The sequence below is a fragment of the Melospiza melodia genome, chromosome 3 (assembly GCF_035770615.1).
Source record: "Melospiza melodia melodia isolate bMelMel2 chromosome 3, bMelMel2.pri, whole genome shotgun sequence".
Lineage (NCBI taxonomy): Eukaryota > Metazoa > Chordata > Aves > Passeriformes > Passerellidae > Melospiza > Melospiza melodia.
In genome coordinates, this window is record NC_086196.1 from 2,747,158 (window position 1) to 2,765,663 (window position 18,506).

The 18,506-nt window shown below is 43.8% G+C and overlaps 2 protein-coding genes and 1 long non-coding RNA gene across 4 annotated transcripts in view; 1 reads left to right on the forward strand and 2 right to left on the reverse strand.

Annotated features, from left to right (window-relative positions):
- Nucleotides 1-1,583: 1,583 nt before the first annotated feature.
- On the reverse strand, nt 1,584-9,467 carry BAG2 (BAG cochaperone 2). The gene is made up of 3 exons (XM_063150647.1): nt 9,295-9,467; nt 3,362-3,471; nt 1,584-2,442 (listed from the first exon to the last, which is right to left on the reverse strand). Exons 1-3 carry the CDS (start codon nt 9,459-9,461, stop codon nt 2,042-2,044), a joined length of 678 nt encoding a protein of 225 aa, XP_063006717.1. The 5' UTR covers nt 9,462-9,467; the 3' UTR covers nt 1,584-2,041.
- A 286-nt stretch (nt 9,468-9,753) lies between these two features.
- The window catches only part of LOC134415371 (uncharacterized), a 30,942-nt gene continuing 22,189 nt past the window's right edge, over nt 9,754-18,506 (forward strand). The window contains exons 1-2 of the long non-coding RNA XR_010027043.1: nt 9,754-9,935; nt 12,860-12,996. This is a non-coding gene — a long non-coding RNA (uncharacterized LOC134415371). The remainder of the gene's footprint in view (nt 9,936-12,859; nt 12,997-18,506) is intronic.
- Nucleotides 16,595-18,506, reverse strand: part of LOC134415370 (E3 SUMO-protein ligase ZNF451-like) — a 32,321-nt gene continuing 30,409 nt past the window's right edge. For both annotated transcript variants that reach the window (XM_063150648.1, XM_063150649.1), the window contains exon 15: nt 16,595-17,758. In XM_063150648.1, the coding sequence (XP_063006718.1) occupies nt 17,688-17,758 (71 nt within the window). In that variant the 3' untranslated portion in view covers nt 16,595-17,687. The remainder of the gene's footprint in view (nt 17,759-18,506) is intronic.

The window sequence follows — 18,506 nt, forward strand, 5'->3', positions numbered from 1 at the left end:
GATGTCTGGTACATTTTCTGAAAATAAACAGGTAAATAGCCACTAGTGGTTGTTGGTTGGGGGTTTTGCATTGTTATGGTATTTTTTTTTTTTTAGTAAAACACAAATCAGCATTTGTGTCTGCCTCTTTATCCAGGTATCTGAAGAATATCAGAAGTAACATACTCCTACTTCTTTTGCATGCAGTTGAACACAGAAAATCAATGTGTTTGCTTAACACCCTGACAAGGATTAACTGGCAGTGTTTTAGGCTCATCACAGAGGCATTGGACTAGATCACCTTCATCAGTCCCTTCTAACCCACTTCTTCTGCAATTCTGTGATTCCAACTAAGTGCTATAAAAAAATAAAAATTCTTCTAGGTATTAGTACAATGAAGAGGATCTAAGAAAGAAAACAAAAAGATTTTTGCCTGAATAACCTTATAATGACCTTAAAAACCCAAATATTGGAGGAATATTCTAATCAATAAGAAGCTGTCTTCAACTTAAGTGAAGTTTCAGCACAAGTTTCAGCACAAGTTCTGAAAACAACCCAGGCCATGTATTTTACTGTCAAGGATTTACTGTTGAACAGCTTGAAGATTTTTTCAAGTGGAATTACAGAATTAACGTCACCAACCTTAGAAACTTCTCGCAATCTCAAAGCTGAAACTTGGACTGTATTTGAAGCACCCACCTGAAGTGCCATTTCTGCAAATTAAATGCAGTGACAGTGACCTCATAGCAGCTGAGGTTTCCAAGAAGGACAGCTCTTGAGTTTTCCTGCAGAACCCTTGAGGCCATTCAAGGCATTTAAAACCACAGGGCTCCTGAGTGTTGGCTGTGCAGGAGCCTGATGTGCAGGGTCTCACCGTGGGCTCACTCAGAGCATCCGGGCGTGACAGTCCAACTGTAACATCCGAGGCACTGCCACCAAGGCAGCTGTGGTGGGGGCATCACTCAGACCCTCTGGGCTCCCTTCAGCTGAGCTTTAACCTGCTGCTGGCTGAGCCAGAGAGCGCCCTGCTCCCCTCAGGGCACCGCCAGCCTTGGGTGGAGTACTGCAGGGGGTTACAGAATTACAGGCACACCCTAAAATCTGCAACTCTTGACCCACGGCCACAGAGCTCAGTGATGATGCGCAGCAGTTACTGTGAGTGAGAGGGTGGGAGATAAAAAACAAACCAAAAACCACTCACACAAAGAGGTGAATAACTGGATGTACAAAGTACCTTCCTACACAAGTCACAAATACAGTGTTTGCCTGGTGAGAAGTCAAAATGTTTTGCTCTGTGGCTTCAGAGATGATGCAAAAGTGGAGTAGTAGCTGACATACAATTCCCCTTTCTATTATCTTTTAGAAAACACATCAATCTCAACGGTACAATGAGCTTGTGGCAGCAGAATGGTTCACCAGGCATGGAGGGGGGATTTTGAGTCAGGTCATTTCTAGCCTGGCTGGTGATCCCTGGGACACACATGTTGCTTTTACCTTCCTCAGTTACAAGCTGGAGGTACCTATCTCTAGAAAGTTCTGTGATCAGTTTATTCAAAGTATTTAAAAAGTGCAAAATTATAAATGGTAATGAGTAGGACACTGTGTTGTTTATGAAAATACCATAAACGGTTTATTAATTCTTTTGATTTATTGCCATAATTTGTCTTTTGTCCCCAAAAGTCTGGTTCACACACTATGTATACAGCAGAGAAAAGCTGAAATCTCATGATAGGACAAAACAACTTTAGTTTAAAAAACCCAGGAGAATGGAGGAAAGGCTAGATTTTCAGTTTCTGTCAGTTCAGCAGAAGCACAATTACAATTTGCAACAGAGCAGTATCGACTCTACAGAAGAACTGATAGCATTCCTTACTGCCAAAAGAAAATGCCAATGCTACTAAAACCCATTAAATGCTTGCACCTGGCAATCAAAGATACTTTGGTGGGTGTGGATGTGTATATACGTGTGTGCTCGTACAGAGAATTCTTGTCTTGGCTTCCGTGTGCTTTTTATGGGCACTTGCTCATCCTGTGGTTTGCCGGAAGCAGCCGGGAGGATCCGTTAATCCTGTTTGCTGTTGCAAGACTGCCGGACAGATGATTTCTGATGCTCCAGCAATGTGATGGACTTTTCAGAATTTTCCAAGTTTCTGAGCAGAGTCTCTAGGCGCCTTTTGATTTTCTTCTGATCCTCAATGGCACATCCGATGACCACGGACTGGAATTTCTGATCGATGGGTCCCGCTGGCACGTCGGATGTGCACGCACCGTACAGCGACATGAGGCGCATTTTGGCGTCTTCCAGATCGTCGAGGAGTTTGTTGACGATCTCGTCGATCATCTTGGTGGCGTGCAGCAGGGACTCCTGCTGCTGCGCGTTGCGGATGGTTTCGACGGAAACCTCCACCGTGAGGGTTCGGCCCATCAGGCGATTCGCAGTCAAATTGAGTTCTTCTCTCTCGCCTCAATTTAAAACAAGGAAATATTCTTGGTTACGGGCAAATACTTTCCTGTGCAAATAGCATCATCAAGATACTCAAACTGCTATAACTTGACAGTAAACAATCTTTTTTTAAGTAAGTGACAATCAACAAGATTTCCAGAAGGCAGAAATGAGCTTTTTACATTTGCCCAAGTCATACTCATTTCATAGAGGCCAGTATCTGATTTGAAATGAGGCATAATTGTAAGCAATGTTTTTCCTCTGCTGACACAATGCTTGCTGTGTCGCTTTCAAGCAAAACATACAATATTATGAGGAAACACTGGGTAACAGAACTAGCTCATTAAGGACTTCTGTGCCTTTCTGAGGGAGAGATTTAGACCTTCCCTGAAAGCCATAAAGAGAAAACTAGATATAATAGGACGCCATGAAAAAACTGTTTTTCAATTTTCTGAAAGTATAGCTGCTTTTCAAAAATATGAGATGTAGGCTCTTGAAGAGCCAATAAACCAGCAATTTAAAGCACCTAATAATCGGGTTTAGGGAATATATTTAAAGCTGTGAATCACACAACAACAACAATGACCTTAATCATCAGGTTCTTGCAAGCTGTACACTTTGTAGCACTCATGCCTGTCCAGTAGTCAAATCATTTTAAACTATATTGTCATCATCATCATCAATGACTCTTCCCCAGCAGAGCAATGTTAATCTTGATTTTGAAAATGTATCAGTGAACTGAGTACAGGCTTTCACATACACAGTATGAATTTAGTCAAGAAGAGTTCTCAGGATAATGAGTAACACTTCAACAGCCTCAGCTGGCTCCAATCTGCACCCTTACCAGCAGCAGAGTGCTGCTCACAAAGAGCTGCTCCCTATAAGATGGGCTGATTAGACTTTGGGTCAGTTGCAGGGTACAGGAAAGCAGCTTCTCACCTTCACTGATGTGCCTCATATCCTGGCTGTTCTGTATATTGTGGATCATTTCAAGCAGAATTTCTTTCTCTTGTTCCATGGCAGATGCTGCATCACGGAAAGCCTCTACCCTGTACATGGTTGAACCAAACAAAACGTTTAAATAATAAAACAGCTGTTCACCTATATAGCTGCAAAGAACTCTTTATTTTAAACTTCAGCTTAGAGTAAGTGCAGTCATGTTGTGGTGTGCTGTAAACGGGGTTCCTAACAAGCCTGGACTTGTTCAGTGCCCAGCTGCAACCACCAGCAAGCCAAGGTATCTCTGGGGTGACACACCGCAGTTGCTGCCTTTGGCCCAGCAGCGAGGGTCAGACTGGCCCAGGCACAATCTAACTGGGAATATTGGGAGCCTTATTCCAATAGATCTTGGTTATTCATGAAACAGATTCTCTGACTTCATGACCTTCTCTATCTTCACTTTTCAAGACTCAGTATAATTTAAAACAACAAACAGATGGAGGGGCAAACAGAAACAACAGCAATTCAATCAGACTTAAATTTTTTATTTTACTGACAGTGCTGTTCTATCTTACTCTGTGGTTAAGCTGGATACGCAGAGTCTGATGGTACTACAGCCCCATAGCAGAAGTCCTGTAGGCAGCTGGCAATTATTATCAGCTGCCTAACTCAGAGAGAGAGGGACCGAGTCCCCATCAGGGAACTTGGTAATGAGGGTGGCAGCTGCAGAGACGGAGGCAGCAAGGGGCCCCGGCTCCCTGTGCGACTGCCAGGCCACAGAACCCAGAAGCACCTGCACGGCAACAAGCAGCAGAACACCGCAACGCGCCAGACAACGCCCTTCACAAAGGAGAAAACCCCGCGAGGGGGACAGAGCTCACACACCTCTATTAACAGGACAAGGCTTTCCCAACACAAGTGCTGTGCCTTGTCACTGGGAGAAGATGCTGGACTGCCTGCTCCCACTGTCACTGGTGCTTTCCATGGAATGATGCTCACTGTAATTCACACAGGGAGGAAGCGCCTGTGGGAGCAGCTCCTATTTCTGGGCTTGCAAGGAAGCATGAAACTCAGTCCCTCCTGAAACCAGACTCCTACTCCAGTCCCATTCCTGTGCTGAAACTCACATGTAATGCAGTGAGGACAAGGGGAAAGTTCATCACAGACTGCTGTCCCTGTCACTACTGGGTCTTGGTAAGTGTGTGGTTCTGTGCCCACAGCCTGCTCTCCTTGTGGCATAAAGTGCAGACTCAGCTCACCGTGGGCAATGTGAAAATGCCCCATGAGAAATCTGAGTCCAGTTTCTTAATTCATGTCTTGTTCCCCATCACAGTTTTAAAGAGGGGGCTTTTGCATTCAGTCAAATAATGGAAAAGAACACTGAAGCACTCCAATGCAGCATGTTACTTGACCTGATACAAAAAAGGAAATGTATGTCCCACTCCCTTTGCTTTTCTCTGAGACTTGAGGGTAGGGGCTTGCAGAGCCCTGTCCAAGCAGGAACAGGCTACAAGAGTTGCCCAAAACCATCAACTCTGCGTTCACAGGCTGCACAGAAAAGAGTATCACGTGAAACTGGCTGGTGGTTTGAGATGCTTGCAATGCACAGCTCAGGAGGTCTGGCTGCATCATCAGAATCCATCCATCTATCCTGAAATGTTTATGAAACCTGGCCAGAAAATGGCAAACAAACCAAAACATTGTTAAGTCTCTTAGGTGCTCTACACTCTTCAACATTTCTGGGCGCTGCCCTGAGACAGGGGTGGCCCATTGCTGTCTCCTGGGACAGGAACGGAGCTGCTGCTCCTTCCTCACGGGCTGGCTGAAGGGAGTGACTGCAGGAAAACAGCAGCGAGAGAAAAGAGACTGAAAGCAGAAGAACGGGAGCATTTGAGGATATAGTCACTCTTCACATGCAGCCTGTTCATGAAATAATTTCTGTTTTACAAAATATTCAACTTAGTCAGTGAAAGCACAGGCTTCAGGCCTTGCCTTTAATGTTTTTTCTGAGGCGGAGTGGGAAAAGTTAATGCAATGCAAATTCATGCCAAGAGCAAATACTTTTAATTATTATTTTGGACTGGTTAGTAAGAGCAGTGAGGCAGGTGGAGTCATTTCATACTTCAGATGTCTCCACTTTATAATTTAGGAAGTCTAGTAATATTTTTAAAATGCCTTGCCATGCCTTTAAAAAAAAACTAGTCACTGGAAAGTTGTAAATTAAAATTCTTTAGTGCAGATTTTCAATTTTGATAGTGTTTTAAAATCAGATTCTGTAAATCCTTGTACTGATGTAAAAAGTAAAGTTCAGCCTTCAGGAGCTAGATCAGTCCATGATTTCCACAGGCTTTGCTGGGTCCTAAGAAGAATGTGGAAAAGCTGCATTGCAGGGATGGATCCTGAATTGGTACAGTTCTAAAGAGATGCCTAAAATATCACTGCTTCCAAAGGCCAGCTTGGTATGTGAGGTAGGACCTGAAAGCCAAATTGTCAGAATTAATGTTGCATGCTGAAAAAAATCAAAAACCCAGTTCACCAACTAGAGCTTTGATTGACATTTATTTACTAAAGGTAATATAACCAAATTTTAAGAACTATTTTATTTGCCATAATTGCTACTTCAGAATTATTTTAACCATTTCCTAAACTGCAATATAGAGTGCCACACAACAATGGGACAGGGTCATTTCATAACAGTGCTCTAGTGGGGGGAAAAAAAAACCCCCAAAAAATGGAAACCAGTCACATCAACTTCAGGAAAATAATGTGTCAGGATCACACCATGCAGTCAGTTCTCAACTTCTTTACTAAAATGCATGGTTTCCTAACTTCACAGGTTTCTGTAAATCTTTCCTTTCCTTGTGTGGTGGACCCAAAAAAACCAGTTGGAAGATTTAAACCTCTAACAGAGGTGACTGATGTGGGAAGGGGTGGAAACACAATCCAAGTCTCAAAAAAAACAACCAACCAAAGAATGAAAGGCGAAGAAAAAAGAACACAAAATACTCATGTTTATGCCCAGGTATCAATTATTTTGATACAGCAGTATAGTCTTTTTTCCCCAGAGATGAAAACCTCCAATCAATTTTTTAATTGGAACAGTCCAAGTAAATCTGTTGCTTTGAACATCAACTAAATATTCCATCTATTACCTAACACTGAAAAAGACATTCCTTACTTCTGATTTTCCCTGTTTGTGAGCAGTTAGCTGAGCAATGCCTTTTTTTGCTACATACCATTTACATGAGCAGAGCATTCCCCTGAGAAACAGGTGGACCAGGCTGTGCTTTTGTTTCCAGAGGAGAAACCTGACACCCTCTTTCTTAGGACAGCTGCAATAACTCTGTCCTTTAAACTACTGACTGACTTAAAGAGCCCACTATTAAAGCCCACGTGCTGCAGCTTCAGATAAGTCTTCAAAGGAAATAAGAAACATCTGAGGATGGAGCAGCTTCTTTCCTGAAATGGAGCTAATCAGGCACACTGGAGGGAGACAAAACAGGGACTTTCACCCTGGCATCCTCAGCTCCTTCAGCTGAGTGTCCACTCCCAGGTGAGCAGTCCTGTGACCACTGAAATGAATGGTGGTGGAACATGGTCGACCCAAAGAACAAGATAAAAAGTACAAAAAAAATGAAGCTAAAAAATACCCAGCAAGAATCTGACTTACCTCATGTATCATCACACCTAAAACTGTGTTTTCACTTAACACAACGACTCATGGACAGAGCCTCTGCTCTGGCTTCCAGCTGCTCCTGAGAGATCCTGGCAGTCACAGCAACACCAGGGTCCAAGCCCTTCCGAGGGGCAAACGTGCCACCCGCCCCTCACCACCTCTGCCTCGGGCACTCCCTCCCAAACTGATTCCCCTTCCCTGCTCACCTTCCATGCAGAAGAAATCCCCTCTGCCAACACCCATCAGGGAGGTACAAAAATACCCCATTTACTGTTGGAAAAGAAGCCCTCACAGTGGAAAGAAAGGGGGGAAAGGAAGGCTGTTCAAACTGGAGTGTTTTACAATGGCTTTAAGGTGAAAGAGGGTGGGCTTAGATTTGCTATCAGGAAGAAATTCTTCACTATGAGCATGGTGAGATGCTGGAACAGGTTGCTCAGAACAGGTTGCTCCAAGAACACTTGGAGGTGTTCAAGGCCAGGCTGGATGGGGCTTTGAGCCACCTGGTCTGCTGAAAGCTGCCCCAGCCCATGTCAGGGGGCTGGAACTAGGTGACCTTTAAGGTCCCTCCTAATCCAAACCATTCTGTGATCCTGTGATTTCCAGAGGGATGAAACTTGCTTCAGAGTTCAGTTTACCTTAAGCAACTTGAGAACTGAGGATAGTTGAGGGTTTTAATTAGAGGCTGTAGTTCAGTTTGACAAATTTTCACTTATTATATTTACAAGCAACATCTTGAGGGTCTATAGCAAAACCAAACAAGCTGAGAAGGAGAACGTTTGGACATTTTTCCTCCTGTCATTCACATAAACTTGAAATGAAGCATGTTGATTAGTTGTGAATAGAAAAAAACATAAGAATTGAGTGACTTTTATCAAATTGGACTTTTTTTTCTCATTACTATTCCACGTTTAGAATTATGGCTGTCTGAAAGGACCACAGCAAACTGGGAAGTTTAATTGAGGGTTTAATTGCTGGCTAACCAAACTGTCTGCTTTGTTTCAGAGTCACTCAGCAAATCTAAAACACATTTTTGCATATTCTCATGCTAATTTCTGGATTATATATTCATCATACGCCTAGACCTGGATGTAAGCAGTGAGACTTGTTTGCAGACAGTGATTTTGTTTAGTCAAATTCAGAGAAGTCTGTAAAGGACTTCAAGGAGATTTAATCAAGCTAAGTGAAAGGCTAATATAACAGCACATCGAGTCCACTCCTGAATAATGCAAAGTAATGCAGGCAGAAAGGGGAAATAAAACTCCTGCATCCCACAGAGCTCTTTTAATTACAGGAAAGTCCTAGAAACATTCTGGGTGGTTCTGTGAAAGCTGCTGATCAATATGCAGCTGTAATGAAGGAAAGGGTGTGTTGAAACAGTACCAGAGGAGGTGAATCAGTGGCATCCTGCACATCCATCCACCTCAGAAAGGACACTATGTAATTTAGCAGAGCTGAGAGGACAGGAAGATGATTAAAGGCAAGGTATCATCTCTCATGAGGCCAAACTGGGAAAAAAGTCAAATGGTATATAGGGAACATCAAGTAGCAAAAAAAGTCAGGACATGTCTTGGCACAATGATGAAATTCACATAGCATTTATAATAATTTTGGAAAAACACATCTCAGCTGCAGAATGCAATGCTGTTCACATTTTACAGTGAAATGTTTCAGTACACCTCAGATAGGAGGTGGGCACAAACACAACAAGAACATCCACAGCTGAACCAGTAAGTGCAAAGGGAGGTCTGGAAGACAAGACACCTCACACGCCAGCATACAGCACTGCAGCTTAAAGGCTTGCCAAAGTCTCCGAGAGCCCGAATGACACCAGGTTTTATCCTCGGACTTCCTGCACCTTCTTATAAAACACCCGCAAGTGCGGGACAGGGGCGACAGGGTGGGACAGACACGATGCACCGCGGGCTGGCACAGAGCCCGTCCCGTCTGCCAAAGGCTCCCCACACCCCGAAGGGGAGCAAATCCGAGCAGCCCTTCGCGCTTTCTCTGAAAAACCTCAAGTGTCACACATTCGTATAGACATTCCTATTTTCGTGTATTTCCAGGCCACGCTAACTCACCTTAGAGCAGCAGCTCCCATCTTTAAACTCTGCCCCCCAAGGAAGGGAGCGCTTTTTCCCTCGGTTCCCTCTGAAGCCCCACACGGCCCCCCCTCCCCGCGCCCCAGCCCGCGCTGTGGAGCCACCGGCTCGGGCCCGGCCGCCTCCCCGGCCCCGCCAGCGCCCGGCCCCGGCCCCACCTGAGCTCCAGCTGGTCCAGGTTCTCGAGCAGGCGGCTGGAGCGGTCGGCCATGGAGGTGGAGCGGTAGAAGCGGCCGCGGAGCTGCCCGCCCGACTGCTGCTGCTGCTGCTGCGGCTGCTGCTGCGCCCCCTCGCTGGCCTTGGCGCTGATCCGGGCCTGGGCCATCCCACCCGCCGCTGCCGCCGGCGGAACCTCGCTGCGGCCGCTCCCTCCCCGCGTCCCGCAGGCGGCGGCGGCGGCCGAATGCCGGCACCCCGCTCATGGCCAAAGAAGGAGCCGCCCCGCCGCCGGCCCCCGCGGCCACCCCGCCCCCGCGCCGGGCCCGCGGGCGCCGCCTCACGCAGCGCGGCGGAGCCGCCTCGCCCCGGCCGGGGGCAACAGAACCACCGGAGGGGCCGGGCTGGGCGGGACCGGGCTGGGTCAGCCGCGCCAGCCTCCCTGCCCCTCTCCAGCGAGGGACACTCCGCAACCTCGCTGGGCAACCTGTTCTAGTGCTCGGTCACCTCGACAGTAAAGAAGTTCTTCGTATTCAGGTGGAACTTCCCTTCCTGTGCATCAGTTTCTGCCCATTGCCTCTTGCCCTATTACTTGGCACCACGGAGAAGAGGCTGCTCCATCTTCTTGACACCCATCCTTTAGGTACGTGATCACATTGATGAGTCCCCTCAGTCACCCCTCCTCGAGGCCGGACAGACCCAGCTCCCTCAGGCACTCCTGGTAAGAGAGATTCTCCAGAGCCTTGGCTGAGTTACCTGCCCCAGGAGCCCCTGTCCCTCTGCTCTCTGCCCTGAGGCCGGCTGGGCGAGTGTCCCCTGTTGTGACCGACACCGCAGTGTCACCTGCGCCTGCCCCGCGCCGGTGTCCGGCAGCCGTGTGTGCCTCCGCTCCTCGTGTCACCCCGGGCTGTCCTGCTCCCGCCTCCACTCCCCTTTGTGACAAAAGCGACAAAACCTGGACCAGCCAAAAGCAGCCAAAACCACACTGAACTCTGGCTGTAGTTCAGCCAGAAGCTACAGGAGGAATAATGAGATTTTCAATATCTGTATATTAACTTTGTGTGAGATGGGAGCTACTGGTATGAGGATTTGTATTCCAGAACTGGTCTATATGACTGGTTCCTTGGTTTGCTCTTTCATTAATGAAAACAAGAAAACCACAGCTGTTGTGGTGTGCTACACAGCTACCCAAATGTTATTTTTATTTAAGGCTAATTAAACAGTAAACTGCAAAACTGAAAACAGTGGAAAGTGCAAGAAACAGGAGGAGAAAAAATAAGGGCTTTAAAAATCCAGAAGCTTGAAAGGAGAGAAAAGTCAAACCAGAGACAACCCTTACTGCAAGCAGAACTTGAACAGAATTCCTAAAAGAAAAAATAAAAAATAGGTACTTTGGATATGCTACTTATAGTGCATCTTTCTCCTGCCAACTGCAAGAGCCCCCTACTACTTGCAGAAAAGCAGCTGTTTCACCAGCTGTAATTGTAGGATTCTACAAAAAGCTTACTGGAAAGAAAAGTGGTTTATGTTCTCTTTTTATGCCAGAGAGAAAAGATGTATGTATTTCATGGTAGCCAAGGTAGTGGATCTACATCTAGTAATGACTTGTCCCAAGAACATATTTAATTTGCCTGTGTGAAATGGCACCTTCTCTCTCACAAGCACAAGCAATTCAAGTCACACATAAGTTTTACTTGCCACTACTGTGAGTATTTAAAAAGGAATTTGCTTATCCTAAAAGATGAGGTTTGGGCAAATACCCCATGGCTCCGACAGACTAATTTTTGGCACCCAGCTAAGAGGGATTTTGTTGCACAGGGATACTGTTTTGTATGCTTATCCTGCTGTGATTCAAAATAGCTGTTTTCTCAGGCTTGTCCATTCAGAATGATATCATGTCCCAAGTACTCTCGTTAAATTAATTGCCTGAGTTTTCTTTGTTTTAGGTGGTTGGATAAGCAAGGCTTATTGCCTGTGAGCTCATGGAAATAGCTTCATTGGAACAAATGTTCCATCCATCTCTCCACAGGCTCTACAGAAGATAATTAAAAACCATTTCCCACCCCAAACAGAATCCGTTTGTAGCCATGACACATAGTTTGCTACCATTTGTTTCCTGGGATCCTTCTATTGTTCCCATGCCAATTTATTAAGCATCAATTAGATTTGGTTTAAAAAGTAGAAATCAAAGTAGCTGCACAGCTCTGAACATTTTTTTCCTCCACGGGTAAACAGGGGTTTAATTCCACAAGTTACAACTGGATCAGAGGCGCAGAACAGCTTTAAGTGTCCAAATGTATCACACTTGACTTAAGCTCTTTAACAGCTAAAGGACACTTTACATGGGAAGGAAGAATAGCAAAACTGTGAAAACAAAATGAAAATTTAAAAGCAAAAATGGTCTTCCAGGACAAGTCTTGAAATTATTGCCTGTAAAAACCGGGATATTTCCCTTTCAGAGATTTGGAAGAACCTTGAAAACTGCTTTTCCTGCTCTCTAGAGTAGATTGGCCTCCATCCCCTCTATTTTTGCATAGGTATGTAAAGGGACAATTGGCATAACTTTTCCAAAATAATAACTGGTTGGTCTAGAAAGATTGGGGTCCATCTCTGCAGGAAGGAAACTGATTCACAGCTGAATTGAGGGAATTTTGAGGACACAAAGGCAGGAATTGGGTCCTTTGGGGAGGCAAGCAGGAGGAAGGGCCCCCACACATGAAACAAGGCACATATTTCATTCTCCTCCTTGCCTCCCCTGAGTGGTGAGGCACAATCAGGACTGCTGGTGATGCCATGCTAACATCCCTGTCCCCACATCTGTGGTCATGTGAAGGACTGCACAGCCCTGCTCTGGCTATAGGCACCAGCAAAAACATGAGGAGAGGGCGTGTGTCCCATTGTTCCTGCATTCCCATCACAGCAGTGAAAACACCAGCTGTCTCTTGTTTAAACTACAGCCTTGTAAAAAACGGGTGCTGATTGCAAAACAGCAATGAACAGAAGTCTCATTCACACGCACAGAATCCCTTGAGACAGCAGAAAGAGCAACTTTCCCAGGTCTCAGACATCTGAAGTACCCGTACAAGTCCCAGAGCCAGGGAGATGACCTACACCAAAAGCACTGCAAATTGTAACACTACTAAATAGCACCTTAATTCCAGCTTTGCCTTATTTCAAACCCTGATATATACCTTGTCACATACCCTAACACATGAGCTGTCGTGGAACAGGATCAAAGAGAAAGTCCACACCCAAGAAATGCCATGCAGGATTATTTTCCTGCCTTCACCTACAGGAACTTAGTATTTTCAAGTTGAAACATGGGAAATTTAGGTTAGTTACTAGGAAGAAATTCTTTTCTGTGAGGGTGGTGAGGGCACTGGAACGGGTTGTCCAGAGAAGCTGTGGATAATTCATCCCTGCAAATGCGCAAGGCCGGGTTGGATGGGACTCTGACCAACCTGGTCTAGTGGGAGGTGTTCCTCTCCACAGCAGGCTGGAACCAGATGATTTTAAGGCTTCTTCCAACCCAAACCATTCAGTGGTGAAGAACTTCCTTGTGCACAGGTGTTCTGCAAACACAACAGTTCCCAGACATGGCTGAAGGATGCATCCATGGCTCAGGCCAGCCAACCAAAACCAGCCTGCAGTCTCCCCAGCACCGCAACAATAACGATAAAGATGGGCCAAGCTGACTTTTCTGGGTATGTTTTCAATCAAAATACATGTCTGCTATCACAGTAGGCTGCCCCCTCACTTCACACCTGCTGAACCTGTCCTGCTGTGTCTTTTCTGCTGTTCTAACCAATGTTAATTAAACCTAGCCCTGGGTTTGCCTCTACATGCTGCACTTGTTTTACTGTGTGGGCAAGTGCTGAGGTCCCAGGCCTGTTAGAAGTGTGAATGAAGCCCTCTGTCTCAGGAGCAATCCGAGAGCTGCTGTGACCATTTTGGGGCATGCAGCCGTTCATTCTCACTGGAGCAAAGCTGACAATTAAATGAGCCAGTGCATTCTGTACAGGTGAAGATGCTTGGTGGATTGACAGTGGAGCTCTGAGCAAAAAACCAAAGGGAAGGACTACCAGAAATTAGGGTATTGCAGTCAGTGAAAGCCAATTTGCACAGATTTACAAAGGGAACTTTATATTAAATTTCCATGCACGCAGAGCTTTGCTGTTCAAGTGCACACTTGGCATGTTCTTGCCATTTGCCATAAATGTTCTGACTTGCTTACATTCACTTCTAGAATTATCTCAGGCCATATTATTTGACCCATATTGTTACTACTGAGCACCAAACCACTTGAACTAAGAATTTCTACAGGAAACTTGAAGGAGTTTAGAAGTACTAAAGAAAAAAGCAGATGCAAACTTTCATAAAGCTGCTTAGCTGGAAAGAATTGCCAGAAAGTATATTTGTGCTAATGTAAGCCAATTTTTCTGAATTAATTTTGAAATAATTCATCATTCATCCTCCTCACCTCCTTCCAATTTACAGCAGTCTCTGTAAACACAGCCAGGACACTGCAAGCAGATGATAGAACACTTTCCTTTTAAGAAAGACGATGGCGTAACTTCATACCTCTATAAACTTCACTATATTTGGTAAAGATTTCATAAAGGTTTGCATTCCATGACCACTACAGGAGCAGTGGTGGTCATTTCTGTATTCCTTGAAGAGCTACGAAAACTAACCCACCACCCAAAACATATATAAAAGGCAAGTATCTTAGAGTCAGCTAATGTCTCTCTTTTTAATATTATTAAATAACAGAAGCAACCAGGCAGATAAAACACTTCAGTGCTCCAGTGACTCTAGTAACAGTTGTACTGGCTTATTTGGCATCTCACCTTGTCTCTGAATATGACCAAAAAGGGATTTTGTTTTGTAAGAATGTGGCACAAAAAGTACTAAAGAATTAAGAGCCTTATCTCTCAAGTTCAGTTTTACAAAACTTAACACATGCACCACATAGAAATTAAAAGCACTGAGATGAACAGTTTGTGGTAGTCAGGGAGAGATTAGACTTTTTCCTCATTAAAGATAAATACAAAGAAGCACAACTGAATTACTTTAGGCTAATGAAGGATGAACTCAAACATCACCACAAAAGTAAACGCTCTTGAAAAGGGCAGACAAATGATTTCTAGTACAAATGTGCTGGGCAAGCCCCTTTTAACAGACAGGTTGTGCTTGTAAATGCAGGCAGATTTCTCAGCATGTGAAGGACAAACCTCAAAAATTTCAGCCAGTTAAACAAGACTCACCAGACAAAACCATTGAATTCTGAAACACATTTACAAGACAACTTTTCTAGCTGAAGGTGTTCAACTACAAGATGCTGGTGAGTAACAAGTCACATGCCTGTACATGCAGTGTTTTAAGAATCTGATTTTCTCTGTTCTTCTGGAAACAGAAGTATCACAAGCCTGTGATGGCAGAAAATTTCACAAAGAAAAATGTGAGTTAAAAGAGAACCTCAAAGAGACCAAAATTTTCTTCAAAATGAGGCCAAATTTCAAGATGTTGCTAATTCTGAAGACTACTGCTATAAAAATAACAGAGAAACTAGAACTGTGATTAGTTGTTTTATAAAAGCCAAGGCAGCAATAGTTGAGAATTGCCATTTGTTTTGGTAAGCAGATGACAAGGCCAACACAATGTGTTTAATAAGTGGAGCTTCAGGTATACGGAATGTGTGTGCACACAGGACATTTTTTTTAATGCAACCAATTAAGTCATGGCCCATTAGGTACAAGCAAATTTAAATTTATGACAGAATAAAATGTTATGAAAAAAAGTACATAATCAAATTCTAACATGGCAGAATCTGGAGAAGACAATCTATCCAGGTTCTAAACAGTGTTGAGCCAAAGAACTTTCTCAGACCAAAACACCTTTTCATGTGAAAGGAATAGGAAACTTCAGGATCTATATGGGAAAAAAACCTGCCCAAAAACTTGTATAACTTAGAAGGAGATGTTTTTGAAGATAAAAGTTATTTTCTGTTTCATTCAGTCCTTTAACAGAAGCACTAGGAAAAAGTGGGAAGAATTCTGGAAGTGATTTAAGCTAAAGACAGTAGTAAATTAAATAGCTAAAGACAACTCAAAATCTCCCAAAATAGGGCTCCCTCAGCAGCAGTATGACTACACACCTGAATTTTATCATGAGTACAATTAATCCAAGACTGGCAGTAGGAAAGCAAGCAATTGACACAAGGGGAAACTGTAGGATTGTGTGTTTTATACAGGTTTTGTTGTAAAGTTGGTTATTTTTTATAAGTTGAGATTATGGTTTGACCCTCGGTTCCCCCCATGTTCCTCCCTCACAATGGTTTGTCCCTGAGTTGTTTGTCCCTTGTTTTCCCGCCAGTGACCTGCCTGTCAAAGTAACTGATCCCCTGGTCCTTCCCTTTATATCCTTTTATCTCCTCCCTCCCGGTGCTGCCCAGTTTCCTGTCCATCATTGTAACCACCCCCCCCCCCCTTTATTTCAAGAAACTTGTATGTCAGTTATCCCTTACTGAAGAGATGATTTGTCTCCCGAGCCTTTTCCCTCCCCGATGCAATCCTTATTGGTTCAGTTGTGTCCCTCACTCCTCCCCTGGGCTTCGTGTATTGGTTCCCTCGTGTCTCCCCCTGTCAGGCCCATCCCCTTTATCAGTGCCTCCGCGAACAGTTCTCTGTCGGGCACGGTCGCCGGTCCTGCCCGGGCCGATGAAGCGCCGTGGCACCCATACGAGTATCCGCTCTCTCCTCCTTTCCGTCGCAGTCCCGCTCTCGCCTGCGCCACCGCGCCGCAGACAGCACCGCCGCCCGGGGTTCTTGCCAGAACCTGCGAGTGGCGGAGTCCGCGGTCTGCTCGTGGCCGGCACCCGTCAGCTCCCGTGGCTGCGGGACGAGGCTACACAACACCACTAAGAGGGGTCCAGCTCACCTTGTAACGCTTGGGAGTCACGCTCAAATGCACTCTCAAGTATCCCAGCTATTTTCTGGCGTTTGAACAGTTTCTTCAAGCTGTATGATTGCTACTGAGTGCTAGATACCTCAGCAGATTCTTCCTTCATTCTGCTTGCTTCAGAGATAGCGTTTATATCAGAGTGATGATTAGAAATAAACCAGTGTCAGTCTTCCAGCTTTTCTAACCATGATGACAAACAGCTGTAGTTACACTGACACTTTGGAATAGTGAGAAAATCCAGCCTTACCCACACCATATTCTCCGCAAAATGTATCTATTTCCATAATGAGTACTTACGGATACAGCAGGTAGAAGCAAACTCACAAGGTGAGTGAATCATAGAAAAGAATTAGGCTGGCATTTTATTACACTGAGAATTCTTAGTGATTGACAGCAGTCATTAACTGAAGGATAACAGGCTGGTAAAGCTGGACAGTTTGCATAGGTATTTTTAAACAAAACTGAGAAAGATTACAGATAAATTTAAACACAAACAATTTCACTTAAAGTAAGGACAGTACAAAAATAATTAGCACATTTACATCCATTTATCCAATGCCACCTCTTCATGAGCAGAAGAGAGCAAAGACCATAGTATACAGAAATATTACAGTTTAAATCTTCTCACATGTAGTCCAAACAGAAACTAGAAAGTTTATTTAGATTCTGTTCCCTTAAAAGGTTGTTCCTGCTTCAGGTAAAGGAGAGCCATCAAACTCTCATTTGATGACTCAAATGAAGTCATCAAACCTTAAGCCATCAAATCCAAATACTCTACCACTTGAAAAAAACAAAACATATTTACAAAAGTGAAGCTGGTAAAACTACAGCCTGTGGTTCTGATTCAGACATTTATAACAAACAGGACAGAGACAAAATCATGGCCTATGAAGTAAAACCAGCCACAGGCAAGAGTTAAGCCATATGTTCAACAACCCTGGGATCTAAGCTTCTCTTTATAACAAGATTAGCCAGGCAAATCTGAGATAACTGGAGTTTACTATTTTTATCTGCTGCAAAGACCACATGAAAAAGTAAATAAAGACAATTACATTTTGTGACAAAAATTAAATACAAGAACCAATTTAGGAAAAGAAACCCAAACAACCAGGAACCCCAAAATACCTAGTAAGACCAGCCTACTAATTAGGCAACAATTTCAAACTGCTAAATTGTAGAGATTTAGTCATCACCCCTTAGAAACAAATATGAAAAGGCTTAAAATTCTTTTTTTATCAAACATAACACATTGCTGTGAATGTGAATAAACTCCAGCTGTTCACCAATATGACAGAGGGCATCAGATTATTAATCTAACAATTACAGACATTTCAAAAGTGGTATTTTTGAACCCTTGTAAATAGATGGAACAAGCTTCCATTTTTGTGAGCAGTTCTGATAGCATGGTGTTAGTGTACTGAAGTATCTTCATTTACATTTCCTCAAGGCTCCTTTTGATAGCTTCTTGCAGTTCTGCATCTTGCAGTTCTGTGTCTTGCAGTTCTGCATAAATAAAAAAAAGAGTGTAATGTCAAACTGCAATTGATAACTAGACATAAACACAACTACCTTAATATTACTACATAAACCATGAACTTATTTCTGTGGGTAATGTCAGCAGACTGCAAAAAACCCTTAAGAAACAGATGAAAATATTTCCCCTCCTTGTTTTATGCTATCTTTTCAACACTGCAAAATGTGGAAAACAACTCTACAACTTTTCACTGTCTTAACCAGGAGCAGCCCAATGATTAGTTTAACACTATAATTGTAACTCTGTATTTACTGGTCAAACTAAAAGCAAGATTAGAACCCATATGTATGCACCAAGAAAAATAAACAAAATATTAAAAAACCCCAATGTAAACACATAACAAGCAGAGAGATTTCAGTATTTTCATTCCAGTTCCTTATCCAGAGATATGCCCATACCTACATTCTGACATGGCAGCAGAGTTGTCACTCTTACCAGGGAAGCCAAACAAGTAGATAAAAAGTCAACCTCAGCAGTCTAGATCTGCTAGTCTAGATCAGAGCTGTTACAGTTTTGGTGGTGAGGAGAAAAATTGCATTGCACTCATCTGACTTCTTAACCATCTCAAACAACTTTCATAATACTCAAAAAAGAAACTGTTTTTGCATTACATTTAGGTTGTTTTGGGCACTAATTGCTTGGTGTTAGTGATCAAATAGCATAAACTTGACAAGGTTTGTACACACAGCAAATATTAATATAAATAGTATAGCTGGA

What these genes read in the sequence shown, in the direction of transcription:
- BAG2 (XM_063150647.1), bottom strand. Translation starts at nt 9,461, where the DNA reads ATGGCCCAGGCCCGGATCAGCGCCAAGGCCAGCGAGGGGGCGCAGCAG. An exon ending in CTGGACCAGCTGGAGCTCAG is followed by an intron (nt 3,472 to 9,294) that starts GTGGGGCCGGGG and finishes AACCATGTACAG; the next exon opens with GGTAGAGGCTTTCCGTGATG. An exon ending in TATGAGGCACATCAGTGAAG is followed by an intron (nt 2,443 to 3,361) that starts GTGAGAAGCTGC and finishes TTTTAAATTGAG; the next exon opens with GCGAGAGAGAAGAACTCAAT.